A 19,022-nucleotide genomic window follows, 5' to 3' on the forward strand; every position below is an offset into this window, starting at 1 on the left:
TTTAGTGGTTGCCCGATGCTGACATTCCCCATGCACAGCAGAACAGCATGTGGCTGACTGACCAGCCAAGCCCTGGATGGTCCTAGAAGCTAGCATCCACCCAGGCAGGCAGTTGGGCAGCTACCTGCTTGGTGGCCAAGTTCAGGTGTCCAGCAGCAATCCTTCCCCTGAATAAATGAGTTTCAGGCAGTCTTGAAGTAAGAGAGCGCAAGAGAGTGTTTACCTTTATTTGTGTGAAATCAAGGGCAATATAAACCCTGGGCACAGGGAGAGATTTTGAGGGGTGAATGTGCTTGATTTGCTGGGTTAGGGGGTCAGGAATACTTGATTTGGATGTAATGGTGTAGCGCCTCTTTTTCTACGCAGTATCATGGTCCTATCACAAGAACCATGATTATTGGAGAACACAGAACTTGATTATTCTAAAGAAGGAGGAATCTCCAAGTACAACCGAAGGTTGCTGCTGAAAACTAAGATCCTTAAAAGGATGGGCCATTTCTAGGACCTCCTGCATGCTTGCTGGACCAGTTTTCTAATCAGGAAATGGTCTTCCCAGAGAGCGAGGTAGCATTCCTTACAAGACCTGGGATATCTGGATTGGGAGAGGGAAGCTTTTAGAACCTCTCTGAGAAAAGGGAATCCATCATCATGAATCAAGGGCAAACAAATGGCTATCCTGAGATGACAGACTTCAACCTAATCCAGCAAAGCTCCACAAGAGTGCTAATTTCATTAGGCCCAGGAAAAGTCTTCATGCCAGAGCTGTTGCAGTTATTATTCAATTTCTGCCATGATACAATCTTTGTACTTCATATATTTGTAGAATTTATTTATATGTCTAATTTTGGTATTTTTTGTGCCTTGGTCATACAACATCACAGTGGCTCTGTATGAACTAACTGTTCTAGGAAAGGAGGGTTTTAATACTTGATTCTTTTATCATTTACCCACATATTCTTTTCTATCAGTAGTAGGAAGAGGCTTTTAATTTGATCTGCTGCCAACTTCTGTAGCCCACTGAATCTTGTTTACCTTCTAAGTTTACATCATTTTGATTATCTTGTTCCTGAGTAAGTGCAGGGGCATATATAAAAGAGAATCTTGGAGTTAGAGCCTCATAAAAGTCTCTCGATCTTTACATGAATCACAACCTCCAGGGCATAGGGAAGACCTACAAATAGGGGCAGATAAGAACATCTCCCTAAAAGCAGGAGGGGTAAGAGTTTTTCTGGAGAAGCTCAAAAGAAGTAGTCCCGGGAGAAGGAATAAATAATTCATGAGAAATGTTCCATCAATCCAACATCCCAAGCTGTAGAAATATTAAAATCTTCCCAAGCATGCAACCCATGGAGATAAAGACCAATACTGAATGGACAGCATAATGGCGATTGCATCATACCGCACAGCTTTGCTGGATCTTTGTCAAACAGCTGTGCTGGCTTTATGATTTTTGCTGTTCCCATTAGATATGGCTGTGACATACAGACATATATATATGTCTGTGTGTATAAATGTATGACATGTATGTCATACATTTATCATGATATGTCATATGCAATATGACAAATATATGTTCATTTAAATGTGCAATATATATTATTGAGATGCAGAGCCCCTGTATCAAATGAGTTATTCTTGAAATACTGAGATCATGAAGTCTTCCTGTCTCTGCCCTCCCTGTAGCCAGGCCATAGCCACCTGCCACAGCACCTAGCTTGCAGTTTAGATAACTATGCTATAAGCACTTTATTAAGTAGGGATCTGTAGGTTAACAGAACTGATAAAATATACATACGCTGTAAAATAGGATTTACTGCAATGGCCTTATATGATAGAGGCTGGGCACTCTAATACTGATCACATGTAGCCTGTAGATCTTAAGAACCCCAATATCTGCTCAGTTTGCCAATGCTTTAGTGGTCCCAATCTGGTACTGAAAGCCTGGGAGATTCTTAGAGAGTGGCTGGTCTTCATCCTACATTGAAGGCTGAAGGCAGCAGCAACAACAGAGATGGGCACACTGAAACTGGTAGGTGAGCTTGAAACACTGCTTTTCCTTATATCTTCTTGTATGAAGGACACAGTCAAAAAGTACCACATACTCTGGAGGAAGTTCTTTTCCCCTCAGGCATTTCCTAGAGATCCCCCACCCTGACTACCAGAGTTAAGTCTCTTAGTTGATACCAGATCTTATCAAGTTGACAACCAAGATTAAACATCACAACAGCCTCCAGGTAAGATCTAAGAGCCTCATCTAAGAGATGAGAGTAGTACAATTTCATTGGCCAGAGTCTATGTGAGAAAACATGGGATTCACTGAGAGGTTGACATGGAAATTTAAAACCTGCCCACAGTGTGGGCACCAGTCCCCAGAAGAGCTGCCTTATTTGAGAAGATGTGGGGCTTAGAGAAGAGGAAAGAAGAAGAAGAAGATGAGATGAAAAGAAGAGGACACAGTCCATTGGGGTGTAGAGAGACTCTGGAATCCTTGGGCCTCTGTCTCCTCAGACTGTTGGGACTGCAGGCTGACCCGCTTTGTGCTCAGAACAAAATCTAACATAGCATGCTGCAGCTGCATGTGGCTGACCTTAGCGCCCCACCTCCAGGATGTTCTAGGGCAGGGTCTGAACCCAGACCTCCATCCAGCAGCTTTCAGAGCATGAGCCATGCTTGTTGGATGTCCAACTACAGGCATTGTGCATTGTGCCAAACAAGGACCAATTTGCCATCCTTTTCTTGGGAATTCCTGTAGCTATAAACTCCCCATAGAGTAAGACACTGGTCATTTTGAATTCTCCTGAGCCCAAGAGTCACTTCTGATTTTGTTCAGGATAATGGATAGAGCATGCTAGGAGTGGTTGTATAGAGGTAGGTGCAAGGAGCTCCCATTAGTGTCTTCTCTGTGTGCGGCAGAGCCATCTGGACTGTTTGTCCTTTCTTTGAAAGGGATGTGTCCATAAACAAAATAATAACCTGTTACCTACCTGCCAGGCCATGGGGACATAATCAGTGACAGGTAGAGAAGAGGCTCCTGTCTGAGTGTGCCCTGGCCTTGTAAAAGAGGTTGCCACTGGGGAAGACTTATGCATGTTGATGAGGTCACCACCTATGGGGAGGGGATGCTCAAATAGAATCCCTGGCAGGGAAGCTGAGGAATGTCCACACACAGAGGTCATGTCATGCAAACTTGGTCTAGACCACTCCCCTGTGCTCATGATGAGCAGCTCCTCCTCAGTGAGGTCAGTGATGACAGGAGGAGAACAAGGATTCTGGTCCTGACTACAGCATGCAGTTGCCAGCTCATGCTCCATACAAACCATTCCTAGGGTCAGGGTTTAGCCCAACCCTAGGCCCTGCATATGTCTACCCCACACCTGCCAGGATCCAGGCCTACCGCATTCTTATTCTGCCCTTACTAGTTCTAATCGAAGCTCTCCTGGACTCATTCTGACCTAAAATGATTTTCTTCCCTCTGTCGTAGAGCAGCTGTTTAAGAAAAATTCATTTTTTTCACATAGCCTCTGTGGAATAGTGATCCGACCTGTTAAGTCAGGCCCCCAGACAGAAGAACTGCCTTAGGTTTCAGGCCATGCTAGTTTGTGTCATGAACTTTAGGGCCATCACCACAACACAATGATACCCTTTAAAACACCTCTAAGTTAATGAATGCCCCTATGCATGTCATTATGGTCAGTTGGAGTGGGACAGGAGGAGGAAAGCAAAGGCTGGAGTAGAAGGAACTCGAATTATAACCCCACAACAGATTTTTGAGCTGTGAAATGGTACCCACCCAATCGTATTCTTCCTCAAGACTCAATTTCAGCACCTGAAAAGTGAGGGCCATCATCCCTTTGATACCCAGCTGCTGTGGAATGAGAAAGACTCAATGCTGCAGCCACATAGGACAATCTGAAGATGAAAAGATGCTCACTATCACTGTTGCCCTTTACATACAATGACTTGAAATCCTTGAGATAGTTGGGCTGATGTCAGACTCATAGAGGTAGGCTGGGACATGGGGACTGTAGGACAAGGACACACTGTGATTGGTAGTCTGACTCCTGGAGCTGTCCAGCCTCATGCTTGGTAACATGAGACCTTGATCCAAGCTGACAGGAATCTAGACAGCAGGATTAAACCATAGCCTTTAACATCTGAAGTAGGCAGAAACCTAGAGGCTCTGAGGGTCAGGGCTCTAATTTAATCTCCTCACTGTCTCCTTTTCCCTCTGACACAATGAAGTCAATTAAGGGAATAGCATGTTCTGACAGTTATGCTCTCTCATAAGAGACCTGACTCCATGGTCAGGGAAATAACAGGTGAAGAGATCAAAGTCTAGACTTGGAAGATTCTAACACCAGTGTGGGCTTTCAAGTTGTAAGGTAGCAATACAAGCCTCTTAAAGAGCCTTAGTTTCCTTAACTGGACAATGAGCCCTGTCACCCTTCAAGTACTCATCTGGGTTTCCATCCAGCTCATGAAAAGAAAACTCGCATTTGCTGATCCAGTAGGGGGATCCGAAGACAAAGGCCTTCTCACCATCATAGTTGGTCTGCACACAATGTTGTCTAATGTTTCTGAAGAGCTTGGGGTGGTGCTGGTGTCACAGCAGTAGACAGGGGCATGAGAACCTGGACTGTGTGCACACATGGTATGTGACCTCTCACCTGGAGCTGCCCTGCCTTGTCTTTGCATAAGAATATGTTGGCCTAAAGTTGTCAGAAATCACATGGAATCAGATAAGCCTAGTCAAGTTCAGAGCAGGACAAAGCAACCTTGGGAGGAGAGATTGGTATGGGATGAAACAAGACCAAGGGAGCCAGAGTCATCCTCCAAGAAACACAGCCCAGGCTTTAGTTTTACACATTTGTCTCTGAGCAGGATATCTGAGAGGCCCTGTCTGTTGGACAGAACTCAAGGAATTTCACTGTCTGTGCTGCTGTGCTCTTCAGAACAGCCTTTAGAGTCCCTTCAGTTCTTTCCTTTATGGTGTGAGCAAAGTCTAAGATCAGGGAGACCAGGAAGAGTCTTCAGGATGTGGTGGGTTGAACCCAGACTAATGAATCTCTGAGCTCCCACTACCTACCACATGAGTTCTCAGATCCCAAGAAGCTTAGATGCACATCTCACCATGGGCATGGTGCAGTCTTACTCACTGATGTTGACACCAGTGATGCTCAGGACGAGGTGAAAACCATCAGAGGCCAAAAGCTCCTGGAGTTTATGGGTAGAAAATCCTCATCTACCATACCAGAGGTGATAGTGAAAATGTGAGAAGCATTCAAAATCAGTGTTGAAGGTCAAAGAAGAACTTACTTCCATGCTCACAGATTACTTACTCTTCCTAATTCATTCCATTAAAATTGTTAATTAATAAATATGATTAGACATATAATAATAATATTTATTATATTTCCCAGCTCTGTTTTCTCCCTCCTACGCCTTTCATGTACCCTTTCTCAAATTATTTTTGTTGGGTATACCTATAAATGAAAAAGACATAAATCCTGCCTGATGAGTCTGTTCAGTGTTACCTGCTGTGTAACCCAGAATAGCTTGCACTTGAAGAACCTCTTACCCCTCTCTACCTTCCCCCGAGTGCTATGATTACAGGTTTGTGCCACCATGCCCAGATCAAACCTCTCTTTTTGAGTAATCCTGGGCATTAGTGTAATACCCTGCCACCTGGATGTCCTGGCAGATGAGCCATGTCTAAGGGGATTCAAGCTTTTGGAACACAATTCTGTCTTCTTTCAGTTGGGTTCTGAACCCAGAATTTGAGCAGAGAGTGTTTAGAACAGCAGCCATGAGTAGGATGGGCAGATGATGACAGCAGGCAAGAGACAAAGTAAATGTGTCCTCCTTAGGCAAGGTCAGATGAGGAAGTCTCACAAGAAGCCTTCAGTGTTCCCACTTCAGTGACTTGAGATGAGAGACATCAATGGCTGTGTACACATCCTGTGCTCAGGGCTTCCTGGGTCACCTTCTGATTAGAACCTGCAGACTACATGGCAAGGAAGGTGTAGCCGCTCAGATCTGCCATTGAGACAGGGTGTCTGCATGCCTCAAGATCAAGAATCTTGCCCAGGATTCTTCTCTGGACAACAGCAACAATTGTCCAAACACCTTTACTTGCAAATGTTCATTGCAATGAGTTATTGGTCTGGTTTGAGGCCTCTGGCTTCTGCTATATGATCAATACTGGGACTTCTCTTGGATAGCCTGTTGTTGCCCTGAGTCATGGAGATCCTGCCACTTTAGTTCTGTGGCCCCTTCACCTGCTCCAGCAGCTCATAGGTGGGGTAGATGTTGTGATGGGCCAACTCAAAGCCCTGGATCTGGGCCTGGGTGGTAGCTGAGTCGGTCAGCACAGCAGCTTTCCTGTAGCTAAGCTATTGAGGCCAGCTCTTCTAATTTGCTGAGGCAATGTGCAGCACCAGATCTCTCATGCCAGTACCACTAGGGCCAGCTCTCCCACGCTGCACAGTTGAGTGGCAGGGACATCTCTACTGAGTGCTCTAGCTAGCAAGAGGCAGCAGTCAGCTCAGTTTAGCCTTTGAACATCAACATGGGCCCAGGCAGCATCCCAGACCAAGGATGTCCACAGGGGCTTTGGTGGTAACATGGGCCACAGACATTGTCAGACCCCTGCTGCAGCAGAACTGCAGACCCAGACATGGCCCTCAGCATCATCACAGCCACAGACAGCACCATGAATAGGAGCTCCAGAATCCCAGAGAACCCTGCCAGGACATAGCACAAAATACAGACAGGGAGCCCTGTCCTAGCCTAACCTGAATTTCTGAAGGATCAGCTTCAGACAGTGCAACCTGAGGACTGAAGTCTACCAAAGTGTCTTCTTAATCAGCATTGTAAAAGCCATGGAGCCAATAGGATGTTCACACATGCATGCCCACAGGGGAGATGCAAATTGGTATAGTCATTTATAAAGACAGGTTGGCAGTCTCTTCAGAAGTTCAACACAACACGTGTGCTAGGACTCAGCAATCCTACTACTGTTGATATAGCCTACTTGAACTACCAAGTGTCTGTTCATGCCTTTTCCTGTCTACATCTGGTCTTGTCCTGTCTCTGTGGCATCTGTTATCAGATCAACTCAAACCTGCACTCTACAGTGAGGATATTAAGATTGGGCCCACTAGAGCATCATTATCTGCCCAGGACACACAGGAATGTGTTATTAATCCTGGTTCTCATTAAAATAGACCAAATTGAGCTGAAGTAGTATGTAGGTTTCCACATGTCTCTATTTTGAGACAGTGTCTTGATATGCAGTCAAGCCGGCCTAGGGCTCTAACACTCTTGCCTTGGCCTCTGGATGCTGGCATGAGAGGTGTGCTCACCAGACTTCTTAACCAAACCCTTACAGGTCACTCCAAGCATTATATTGTGTGCCACCACACAATAATTTTAGATTCCTTTGGATGATATTACAAGCAAGGGGCTGCTGCATTTGTGACAAGCCTGTGCTTGCTTAACTTAGAAGACTATGCCAATATGTCTTCCAAATGACTGCATCATTTCTTACTTGCTCTGACCATGTGTACAGTGCCAGTTCCTTCACATCCTAACCTGTACTGGGGCTTACAGGTCCTCAGATGATTGCATTGGATGGTCCTGTGCTTAGGGAGGAGGATGATCTGACCCAAGCCTGGGCTATATATTGAGAACTCAAAAAGCATGAGTTCTTCCTACCAAAGAAGATTGTAAATGAAGCTGACACAGACATGGCAGCTGCTGAGAGGAAAAAGGAACTGAGGGTGTACATGGAATGTGACTATTCTAAGCATCCACCCCATCTGTGTTGTCCAGGCAACACAGAACTCATGATTTTCAGGCAATGATCATGGCGCCATTATGGCTGGTATTCAGTGCATTGAATGAAACACAATGGCTTTGCCCTTGTTGAACAATGAGAACAAGTTCATCAGAGGTAGAAGAATGTGGAGGTCCTAGGGTCTAAAGAACACAAGACACACCCTCTGAATGACTGAGAAAATGCTTGGGGGAAACAAAAGGCATCTGTGAAGACAATGTGACACCATTGTAAATGACCTGAAATACAGCAGACTTTGTAATACTGGGCTTGAAAACATTAAGGACAAAAATGACAGAAGAATGAAAGTTGATTGCATGGAATATGATGAAAAGATGCGTGCGATCAAGAAATCATGTTGCTTTATTAGGATTTGTGAAAGGCAAGAAATCTTTACCATATATTTAGAAGCCATCAGAGTACCAGGGACAGATATCTCTTCTGCTCTACATGCCCGGGCATTCTGTTCTCTCCCATATCATCTCTAGGACACACATGTAGCCAACGTTCTTCACAGATGTGGTATATTCACATAAGTGTAGACTTCACAGAGTCTGCAGAATCCCTGGGCATAAGAACAAATTTAATGTTAGAGAAAGCCCACCTGGGCCTGCTGGTCCACCCCCACTCTGGCCTTGCTTGAGGTGTCTATTAACATAGCAAGTTCAGTTTCTCACAAAAATAGACAATTACAATTTGGAAGGGAAACAGATGAGATTTCCTCTACAGTGATGATCTGTTTGGAGTTTTGCAGAGGCTAGGATGCTCTGTGGCTGACGTCAGAGAGGTCTAAGAGCTGTGCCCTAGAAGCCTGTGTGGATCAAGTTCACCTGCTCATTCAGTTATTTCCCACTCCATAACTTTACAGACATTTCTGCTATTTGCAAGTTACCCAGCTGATGATTATTTCTGTTCCTGAGATACAAGCATTGCTATGTTAATCAAGCTGATATGGAACTACTAGGTTCCTGCAATGTTCCTGTCTCTATTTCTACATAGTCAGGGCCACAGCTCTTTACCACTAGACCTGCTGGTAGTTTGTGATCTATTTGGAACAGCAGTCTGATCTTGTGGAGACGATGGAACCCAGGGGCTCTCATATTCACATTCCATATTGTTACAAGAGCTTTTACTGAGTGGAGCTAACAAAAGATTGGCAGCATTTTGTGAGGGAGTGACATGAAGAGGGTTTGTCATATAAATTGGTGAAAAGGTAACTGTATAGGTTAGGAATGTTCATATGGCAACATCAAAAAGCTTTCCAAAACCAAAACTGAAAACAAAAGCTTTCCAAGCAGGAACTCCACAAGGAGAGCAACAGAACAAGAAAATTTGAACACAGGGAACTTCCCAGAGACTCATACTCCAACCAAGGACTATTCGTGGAGATGACCTGGAACCCCTGCACAGGTGTAGCCCATGGCAGTTCAGTGTCCAAGTGGGTTACATAGTAATGGGAAGAGGGACTGCCTCTGACATAATCTGATTGGCCTGCTCTTTGATCACCTCCCCCTGAGGGGGAAGCAGCCTTACCAGGCCACCATAGAGGACAATGCAGCCACTTTTGATGAGAACTGATAGACTAAGATCAGAAAGGAGAGGAGAACCTCCCCTATCAGTGGACTTGGGGAGTGGCATGCATGCAGAAAGGGGAGGGAGGGTGGGATTGGGAGGAGAGGAGGGAGGGGATTATGGGGGGATACAAAATGAATAAAGTGTAATTAATAAAAAAAATTTTTTAAATAAATAAATAAAAAAGCTTTCCAAACCTCAGGCATGAAGCTCACTTGCCTGTCTTCACACATGGCACTATAGCTCTTTGTGCCTCTCCTGAGCCTGCTTTAGCTCCTGGATCTTCTGGGGCAGAGTCTTGGTCCAGAATTTCAACCTTCTGGCCTTCAGGGCTTGGCCCACAGCAGGCTGGATGTTCAGCTGTAGGTACTGCTCCTCATGGTCAAACACGGGCCAGTAGGGTAGACCCTCGCTGTTGGGGTTCCTGTGGACATGCCACCCCGAAAGGAAGATGAGGTCACTTGATCCTAATTTGGCTCAGGACAGTGAACAAAGTAGGCCAGGGTTTTAAGGGGACTGATGGGGCTTATGTCCTGATATAGGGATGTAAGTGTGACCAAGCAGTTTCAATTCCAAGGCTGTTGTCCCACATGGCCTGTTTCCTGCCTTCTTCTCAAAGGCATAAACTAGAGTGTTACCACAATACTGTGACCCACACACCAGGTCACTGCAAGATGAATAGTAACACACATATAAAAAGTACGCCGTGTGTGTGTGTGTGTGTGTGTGTGTGTGTGTGTGTGTGTGTGTATGGTGACTGGCTATGTGGTAAACTGCTTGCCAAAGTCTGCTGTAAGGAGGGAAAACTCTTTATGTAATAAAGGACCATGCATGCTGAGGAGCCCGCCCCACACAAAGAGAGTCCTGGACAGTGATCCACCCTTGCAGAAGTTGAGGAAGTTGAGGGAGGGGCATCCTCTCACCCGTGCCGTGCAAAGTTGGCCCAGTACTTCATTATCTTTCTGCTGAGTAGCTCCTCCTGCTCAGTGTGAGGAACTGAAGAGAGAAGGACAGGTGCCCATGTCCCAGTCCCTTCATGCAGCTGTCCATTCGTACTTCACACTCACCTTGCCAGCTATCATTCAAGTCTGCACTCTTGGGCTGGTTCCCTCATTCCCTCCCCCACCATCCAGGGTCTAAGTCTCTAGTTGCATTCAACCAGGTTCGTCTTTGCTCTGTTGCTTTCTTATTACCCATAACACAAGGTAGATTAAGAAAGGTTGAGATTAGAATCTAATGTAGGTTTTAAGATGGATGTGAGACAGTGCACACTGGGTTCTGTCTTTCTTGAAAGATTTGATTCTTTCAACTGGATTAAGAACTCATCCATCCTTCAGGTTTCCTTAATGTAAACCATAATGGATACAAATTCAGCTCAAAGAACTCAATGAAGACTCACGTTTTATGCCACAGAATAGGTATCCAAACACAAGGAAAATTTCATCCCCATGGTCAACCTTCACGTGGGGTGGCCTGACATCCTTGAGGAAGCTGGGACGATGCTGGAACTCATAGAAGTAGACAGGAGCATGGGAACCTGGGGTGAGAACATGTGGAGATATGGTGGAGCTTCACCCAGAACTGTCCCTTCACACACTTGACAAGATATCTTGATCTCAAGTTTCTGAAATCACAACAGTTTAGAGTGTAGCTCCAGCATGGAACATCAGCTGTGGGAAAGCTGATGACTCTTCCCACTTCCTGGGAGTAGTTAGGGCAAGTCACAAGAAATCATTCAGCAGTTTCTTCATCTGTACCCAGATATGATGTCACTCTATGACATTCACCATAAGGATTTACTATATAAAAACACTCGGTCATTTGGAAACAGCTATCTGATCCAGACACAGGTAGATTGGCCACCGTCTACCAGATAGATTGGCCACCGTCTATAAAGAGAACAGGATGGCACTGTCTTTCAGGCAGAGAAATTTTCCTAGTCCCAAGATGATGTCATTGGCTCTAAATGGAATACCTTGTTGTGTAATGTGGACACTATATAGCTCAGTTGGGACCGAAGCTCTGAACTTTCTCCCTTATCCATGTTATGGATGCACTCACGCTGAAAATGTGCTACTTGGAGGGCAGGGATCATGAACATGAAGTCCCCCATCATCTCTGTATACTGAGTTTGGAGGGTCTGGGGGTCCTCAGTGTCTCCCATGTACTCTTCCATGAGTAGATCACCACACTCAGGAGGCAGCATCTACCAAATTGTGATGAGAAAGAATAAGGTTAGGTAGTTATTAAGATGGGTAGGCAACATCGTTATGATGAGGGAATACAGATGAGGTCTGGTATATGGGAGTGGGAGGAAGCTTTGAGTGACCTCAGATATACAGGCACAATACAACACACACACACACACACACACACACACACACCACGCACATCTGGGGATGCTATCTGTGAACATTAGATAGGAGTCCTCACAGTTCTGACAGTGCCCCCATGACTCTTACCATCTCCTTGGCTGCTGTGTTCTTCAGAATAGCTGGTAAGGTCTCTCTGGTTATTTCCCTTATTTTCTGTGCAGAGCCCATAATCTGGGTGTGTAAAGAATGGCTTGTCATGGATATGGATCAATAAATCTCTGAGTTCCCATTGCCCACCATATGAGTCCTAGGCTTCCAGAAGAATAGAAAGATGTCACACCATAGGCAGTAACCAGCCATACTCATCATTGTTGACACCGATGATGCTGGCGACAGGGTGAAAATCATCAGAGGCCAACAGCTCCTGAGGGTGCGCGGGTAGGAACACCCCATCCACCACAGCAGGGATGACCTTGAAGACCTGAGGGGCATTCAAAATCAGTACTGAAGGTTAATGATAGGTGTTTTCTGATTCCCAATGAATGTCTCCACCCTTTCCCACTTTCCACTTTGCCTCAAGATGCTCATTCTCCCACAACTCCCTCGTCTCACCCCTGAGGAGACCTTACACTTAGATTAGCTTATGTTGGCATTGCTGCTAGCCATGGAGATTAGGCAATTTGTTCATAGAAACGAAGAATCCCTATAATACACCTTGCCATCTGCCACCTTCCAAGCCACACAGTTCTGCCAACCTTGTTAATAGCCAGAATCTCTGCTTCACTCTTGCTTCTTAGGCAGTGCACCAGGCTCTCTGAGTTCACAGCTGCACAACCAGATAGATTGGCCACCGTCTGTAAAGAAAACAGGATGACACTGTCTTCCAGGCAGAGAAATTTTCCTAGTTCCAAGATGGTGTCATTGGCTCTAAATGTACACCATGTTGTGTAATGTGCATGAGATGGAGCAAGACCAAAGATGTTTCCATTTTCAGTTGCTCAGTATTGACACTGACCTCTCCCCACCACACCTCATCTTACCCATCTTCCACCTAGTGTGAGATTGGTCTCTTTTTCTAATGAAGCCCACACCAGTCTAGCTTCTGGGTAACTTTCCAAAGATTTTCCTGCCTCTGTCTCCCTTATCTCCACAGAAATACCTGGATTAAAGACAAGAAACACCACACCTAGCCACATGTGTGTTCTGGGAATTTGAACTCAGATCCTCACACCAGCACAGCAAGCTCTCTAGTGTCATGTACCATCTCTCAAACTCATACATACTTGGTTGTTTTTTTTTTGGGGTTTTTTGTTTGTTTGGTTGGTTGGTTGTTTGTTTTGCCAATGATGGGCATTTCTAGGTCAATTTGTGAACCGTTACACAAGTTCAGAAGAAAAAAAAACACCAACCAAGCAAACAATCCCCCAAGCCCCCCAAAACCCTGTTGATTATACTCCTTGAATAAGCACTGCACAGGGGGCTAGAGGTGAGGGTTCTAAACACTGCATCTTTAGGAAAGTACTGAAGAGAAGTTACCTCCTGTGGTCTTCATTTTACCTACTGAGCACAGTTCCAGAGTTCTACAGAGTGAGTGCTAAGACAATACGTCAGGGTAGGAGGGGTAGAGTACACTCACACTGTAAACCACCTCAGAGGAGCTGGAGATGAGACCAGGGAGCACAGCCACTCCACTTTCCATGATGGCGCCATGGAATAGTCCTTGAGACATGGGGGACACAACATGTGAAGACACACTTGTGCCACCTGCTGACTCGCCAAAAAGAGTGACCCTCTCAGGGTTGCCTCCAAAGTTGGCAATGTTCTGCTGGACCCAGCGTAGGGCAGCCACTTGGTCCAGGTAGCCCCAGTTGCCTCTAGCATGCTGGTCTCCAGTGCTGAGAAGTTGAAGGAAGAGGAATTATAGAGATGTCTAGGTTCTGCTCAACCCCTAAAGTACAGCTCAGCCCCAGGCTCACCTGAAGAACCCCAGGACTCCCAGGCGGTACTGGATAGCGACCACCACCACATCCTCAGTGGCTACCAGCATGGATCCATCATACATGGAAGCCATGCCTACAACCAGAGCACCACCATGGATCCACACCATCACCTGGGGAAGTCAAGAGAGAATCCAAGAAGCTTCTAGCCAGCTTAAGCTCAAGTGGAGCTGCCTGCTGGATTATGACTGCTTTGTATCTGTACAGCTAAATACACACACAGGACTCCTCAGCATCTTAGACCCAGGCACTGAGGAGAAACCACAGTACCATCAGCATATTTCCAAGCCCCACCATCTCACCGGGAATCTCAGCTTCTATTTAAGTCCAGAGTAATGTCATTAACACTCTCAGACAAAAGTGTGGAGAAGGGTGTTTCCATAAGTGCTTTTTAAAAACTGAATTATGAATAAAAAGGATCACCAACTCTCACTTGCAGAACCAATATCCTATTCTGTAACTCCAGTTCATGTCAGTATTCAACCCTCTGACACATGACAGCCTCTAGGGCTCAAGATCGTTGAGAAATATTCCAAGTTAGTGCATAGAACACAAACTCTGCCCTCTCAAATTTCCATTGCTCAGTGTCCCATACCCAGGGTCCAGCTGCTAATCATGAATGAGAAGGCCTTCATAGACCCACTAGGGAAAGGCTTCTTGCCAGGGTCTACACTGCAACAGAACTCAGTTGTTCTTGTGCCTTCTAATCTTCCTGGAAAGACATCTCCACTCCCACCCAGGTGACCATGGCCCAACTCTCACAGGCAAGTTAGAACCTGGGTGGGCATGCGTTGGTGTGTAGATGTTGAGATACAGGCAGTCCTCAGACATAGAGACAGGAGGCATGATCAGTTTCATCATCTTCAGAGCCTCTGAATCCATCATATCATTTTGTAGACACCTGGTGACAACGGAAGACAGTTAATACAAGAGATGTTTGGTCTTAGTTCAGATTTTCTCTCAGACACCCCAATTCACTTCCCTCCAAGATGTTCTGATTATGCATGATTCCTTTCTAAAGCCCTTTCCTGCCAAGGTAAATGCTACAGGCTCAGGAAAAGCTGGAGGAGGGCCCAATTTCCAGAGAGGACTGCAATTGAGGGCATATATTTTATTTTTTCAGAATCTGGGATCTAGAGGAATCTAGGAGGCTCTATGAGAATGAATTACTGCATGAGGTGACAGTCACCGCTTTTCTTCATACTGTCTAAAGTTTGATGAGATGGTTACATGGAAGGAATTTCTTGTATCTTTATAGAAGCATCAGCTGTCAATAAAAAAATAATGGCGTGTCAGCTGAGGCAGGAAATAAAGAGGTAGGAGTTCTGGAGAGAGAGGGGGGAACTCTGGGAGATAGTAAGAGGCGGGAGATTTGTCCCAGGATTGTGAAGAAGATGGCCATATGGCAGTATTAACCAGCTGCTTGACAAAACTAAGAATAGAATTACAGGGATATTAGTTATGAGCAAGTCAGCCTCACTATATTGACCTAGGCTTTTGGAAATGTATTTAAGCCTCAGAGTTGTTATTTTGGGATCTGTGGTGCAGGAAGAAAACATGAATTTACATGGTTAGTTTTGATTTTCACCTTGAAACAGCGTACAATCACTGGGGAATATAGAATCAGTGAAGGATTGTCTAGATCATGTTAGCCTATAGGGATTTTCTTGACTCATTAACTAAGGTGGTAATATTTCCTACCATGAGGGGCACCATTCCCTAGGAAAGGGTTCCTGGTATGTATGAGCAGAGAATAAAACTGACCATTACGAGGTAGGTATGCATCCTTTGATCATGGGTACCAGTTAAAGATGTGATATGATTCATTCCCTTAAATTTTCCCCTTGTTACATCATAACATGGAACTGTGGCCCATAATAAAGTGGTTCTGTCTTAAACTGCTTTTACCAGGTATTTTATCAAAGCTCCAAGAAACAAAATAAAGATACATGGATACTGTGGTGCTATGCCCACACAGGCACTATGGGACTCAGTGGACAACAATGTCCCAAAGACTAGTGGGATTTCCTTCACCCTATGTCCAGAAACTCTGGGTACCTCTACATTCCACGTAATCTCCAGAGGAAGGTTATATGTTTATTTTAACATTGGAGCTTGGCTCTGTGAGTTGCCTCAGTGACCGTAGAGAATGGAATTGCCAAGGACTTACATAGTACATGATACTTGACTCTGGGCTCTTACTGGTTAATGTGTTGATACTGACCCTTGTCCATAGACCTCTCCCATGGTGGCAGAGATCACTTGGCACAATCTGAATCTGGGAACTGTTTATATCTGTTTCTCACTGCCGAACTGAGAGATTAATCCCTATAGTAACAGATCTTTGACCCAGGAACCTGGAGAACAAGTTCTACTAGAAGACTTAGCCATGCATCTAAAAAGACATGGCAAACTACACATCACAGACAGGAAACTTCCCTGGGGTTGAAATGAAGGAAGTATTTCATTTTGGCCCACAGCTCAGAGCTGAATATCTTCTGTCCTAAACTTACATGGCTGGGTATGAGGTCCCGTCTCTCACACCACTCCATGGTTCAGGGGCCTCAGGAGGTGCAAAGCGCAGGGGTCCTACGGGTGGCTTGGCAAAAGGAATTCCCAGGAAGGTGTGGACAGCAATGTCAGTGTTTTTCACATGGACAAGGCTGCCTCGAACCTGGCCTGTGTGTGTGTTCCTGATGGGGCTGTCTGAGTCCTGGCCTGTGGGTGGAGAAATTACATGAGGGTTAGTTTGGTCCAGGCACCTGTCACTACACTGATGTTTTCCACCTCATTTTCACTAGGGTTCACAGGGAAGGGAATCTGGGGTACCTAGGTTCAGGTGTGGGATGTGGGGGTAGGAATTTCTTTATCTCCCCAAAGCCAGGGACATTGCTCAGAGTCCTTTTGAATGGTAGCAGAGCATAGCTCTGGGTAACAAGTAGACATAACTCAGAGCCACTTGGCACCATGGCTGTGTTAATTTTCACCAGCACACAAAGGTCTGTAGCAGGTACCATCACACACAGAGGAGGGAAATGTCCCGTTTGCTCCCTTTCCCCTAACTGGCAGGTCCAGTGCTCCTCAGACCTTCTTACACTGCAGTGGCTTTTTTGGATATGGGGTCTCCTTAGGCATCTCTGACCATCTGTGTGCTGCAGGGCTCACTCTGTGGGCTTTGGTGGGTGGTTGGGAGGCCCACTCTTCCCACCCATTTATCTGCCATCTTTACCATCTCCTCCATCTCTGGAGCCTCCCCCCTACAGGCTAAGCTGCTGACTCTTAGGAGCTGGGCAGCTCTTTCCCTGTTCCTCATTGCTCACTTAAGGAGTCTCACCTTCTACTTGCAGAGAGAGAAGCAGGAGGCCACAGGCCACAGCATTCAGCCAGCCAGGAGGTCTGTACAGTGTCATGGTCAGCTCCTCTGTCTGAGTCCGTGTTGCTCCAGGATAGCTGTGTGTCATGGACAGGAAACAAAATGTGTGGGCCTTGCCTAGGCAGGAATTTGGACCTAAAATCAAGTAGGCAGGAGACTCGGTAGGGTGGGGCAATGTTCTTATTAACAAAGAAGAGCTGGCCAGCAGACAAGGCAAAGCAATCTTTGTTCCTGATCTTTGGCCTCCTAGACAGCCTTATCATGGCAGCAGGAGTACCTCTGCTATACTGTTCAGCCTAAATCAGTTCAAACCATGATCACTGTCCTTGTACTCCCTGCCCACATGTCAGTGTTGTTGAGGAGGTCAGGGAACAAAACTCTGTGACAGAGGATGCCAGGAGGGATTCTCTGAGTAGCCACATATTGAAGATATCCAGAGAGGGAGAGCTCAGATGTGACCATTTCAGTGATCTTAGGATCTACACAGACCCCTCCACATATGGCTATTTCTCTGAAACACTGCAACCCTGACAGTTTTTAAATCACACTCCCTATTCATTCCACCTCCATAATGTGTTTCCTCCTTTAGCCAGCTCCTGCTGAAATCACCTTCATATTCCTCTACCCAGTCGAGAAACACTTTTAACTATTTCCTGTTTATTTTTTACTTTGCACATGTTTATATGTGTGTGAGAATGCCATGGCACACATGGAGGATACATGTGTGCCAGTCTTCTGCCAGTCAGATCTCTCCTTCTGCCATGTGGGTATGGGGAATCCATTTAAGGCCTCTGGCCTTTTGAAAGTTCCCTTTTCCATTGAGCCATTTCCTGTCCTCCACTTAAGAAATATTTAATTGGGCCCCACTCACTCACACACTGAGCACTCTGTGCCTGGGCTCTCAGAGTCTATGATAAAGCTGAAGACACAGGTCTAGATTGGAAGTTTAATAATCACAAAGAGCCCTGGCGGGAAACACCAAAGAGCACAGGATTAGGAGCTCCCACAATGCCCAGCTGATCTCTTAGAGGAAGTGATGCTGGGATCCAAATAAGTCCGTAGTCTGAGAATTTGCCTATGCTCTGTATTTCCAGACCGCAACAATCTACAAAGCTGTGGCCTAGCAATGCAGAGCTTCTTCCTCACTGATTTTCTGTTTCTCCAAGCATGACGTAGGCATGCCTTTCTCGGTCAATGCTTACTATTTATTCAGCATAGCTGCTCTAAGGCACTCCTGTCTGGGCTTTGGTCCCAGCGTTATTGACTGCTGCTCTCCCTACTCTCAGTTCCTCGAGTAAAGGAAATGACAGGCTGAGGAAATCATCCTCCCAGTTATCCAGCCCTTCACAGCACAGACTGTCCCTTTTATGTGTACTAGCCATGCTCCAGCAGCCGCTCTTGGTCTCCATGTCAGAAGAGATGGACATTTCAAATGGCAGCATGCAAGTACCTGTTACTGAATCATCTGAGAAGCCCATATTACAAAAACAAAACAAAACAAAACAAAAACAACACCACCACCAAAAAAAACGAAAATAGTGCATGTAATTGAACTACAAACCACAGACTATTATCCTGAAAAAATGTCACTCCCATTAATAAACTCAGTGTCCACCCTGCAATCATTGTTGCAAGAGAGCCGTTCTTCAGCCATACACAGGCTCAACCCTGATGGATGCAACAAAGTCTACACTAAGAGCTCACACTTGAAAGCAAACAGAAGAAATCACACATGCAAAAGAAAAGCCCTACAAATGCACCTGGAAAGGCTGCACATGGAAGTTCGCTCTCTAGGATGAAGCAAAAAGACATTTCTGAAAACATACTGGAATCAAACCTTTCTAGTGTCTGGGCTGTGACTGAAGCTTCTCTTGCTCAGACCATCTTGCTCTATACATGCTAATCTGAAAGCCTTGCCTCCACATCAA

At 45.5% G+C, this 19,022-nt stretch overlaps 1 protein-coding gene and 1 pseudogene across 2 annotated transcripts; one reads left to right on the forward strand and one right to left on the reverse strand.

Annotated features, from left to right (window-relative positions):
* Positions 1–8,177: 8,177 nt before the first annotated feature.
* Positions 8,178–17,228, reverse strand: LOC129687074 (pyrethroid hydrolase Ces2e-like). 2 transcript variants are annotated; one of them, XM_055621369.1, is made up of 13 exons: positions 17,056–17,228; positions 16,235–16,439; positions 14,484–14,622; positions 13,701–13,834; positions 13,361–13,619; positions 12,480–12,578; positions 12,065–12,205; positions 11,872–11,955; positions 11,471–11,615; positions 10,809–10,946; positions 10,333–10,405; positions 9,629–9,833; positions 8,178–8,391 (listed from the first exon to the last, which is right to left on the reverse strand). In XM_055621369.1, exons 1-12 carry the CDS (start codon positions 17,180–17,182, stop codon positions 9,647–9,649), a joined length of 1,731 nt encoding a protein of 576 aa, XP_055477344.1. In that variant the 5' UTR covers positions 17,183–17,228; the 3' UTR covers positions 8,178–8,391; positions 9,629–9,646. The 2 variants fall into 2 exon arrangements, with proteins under 2 accessions (XP_055477344.1, XP_055477343.1); XM_055621368.1 differs by having other exon boundaries at positions 8,178–8,402.
* A 1,044-nt stretch (positions 17,229–18,272) lies between these two features.
* On the forward strand, positions 18,273–19,002 carry LOC129686866 (Krueppel-like factor 3; annotated as a pseudogene).
* The last annotated feature ends 20 nt before the right edge of the window (positions 19,003–19,022 follow it).

This window comes from Psammomys obesus, unplaced genomic scaffold (assembly GCF_907164565.1).
Source record: "Psammomys obesus unplaced genomic scaffold, mPsaObe1.curated_primary_1811, whole genome shotgun sequence".
Taxonomy (NCBI): Eukaryota; Metazoa; Chordata; class Mammalia; order Rodentia; family Muridae; genus Psammomys; species Psammomys obesus.

Bases quoted from the DNA above. Each gene is read 5' to 3' on its own strand.
- LOC129687074 (XM_055621369.1), bottom strand. From the start codon at position 17,182: ATGACACACAGCTATCCTGGAGCAACACGGACTCAGACAGAGGAGCTG. The intron at 13,620-13,700 runs GTGAGCCTGGGG...TCAACTTCTCAG, and splicing joins GGAGTCCTGGGGTTCTTCAG to CACTGGAGACCAGCATGCTA. The intron at 11,956-12,064 runs GTGTGACATCTT...TTACACACCCAG, and splicing joins ATGGCTGGTTACTGCCTATG to ATTATGGGCTCTGCACAGAA.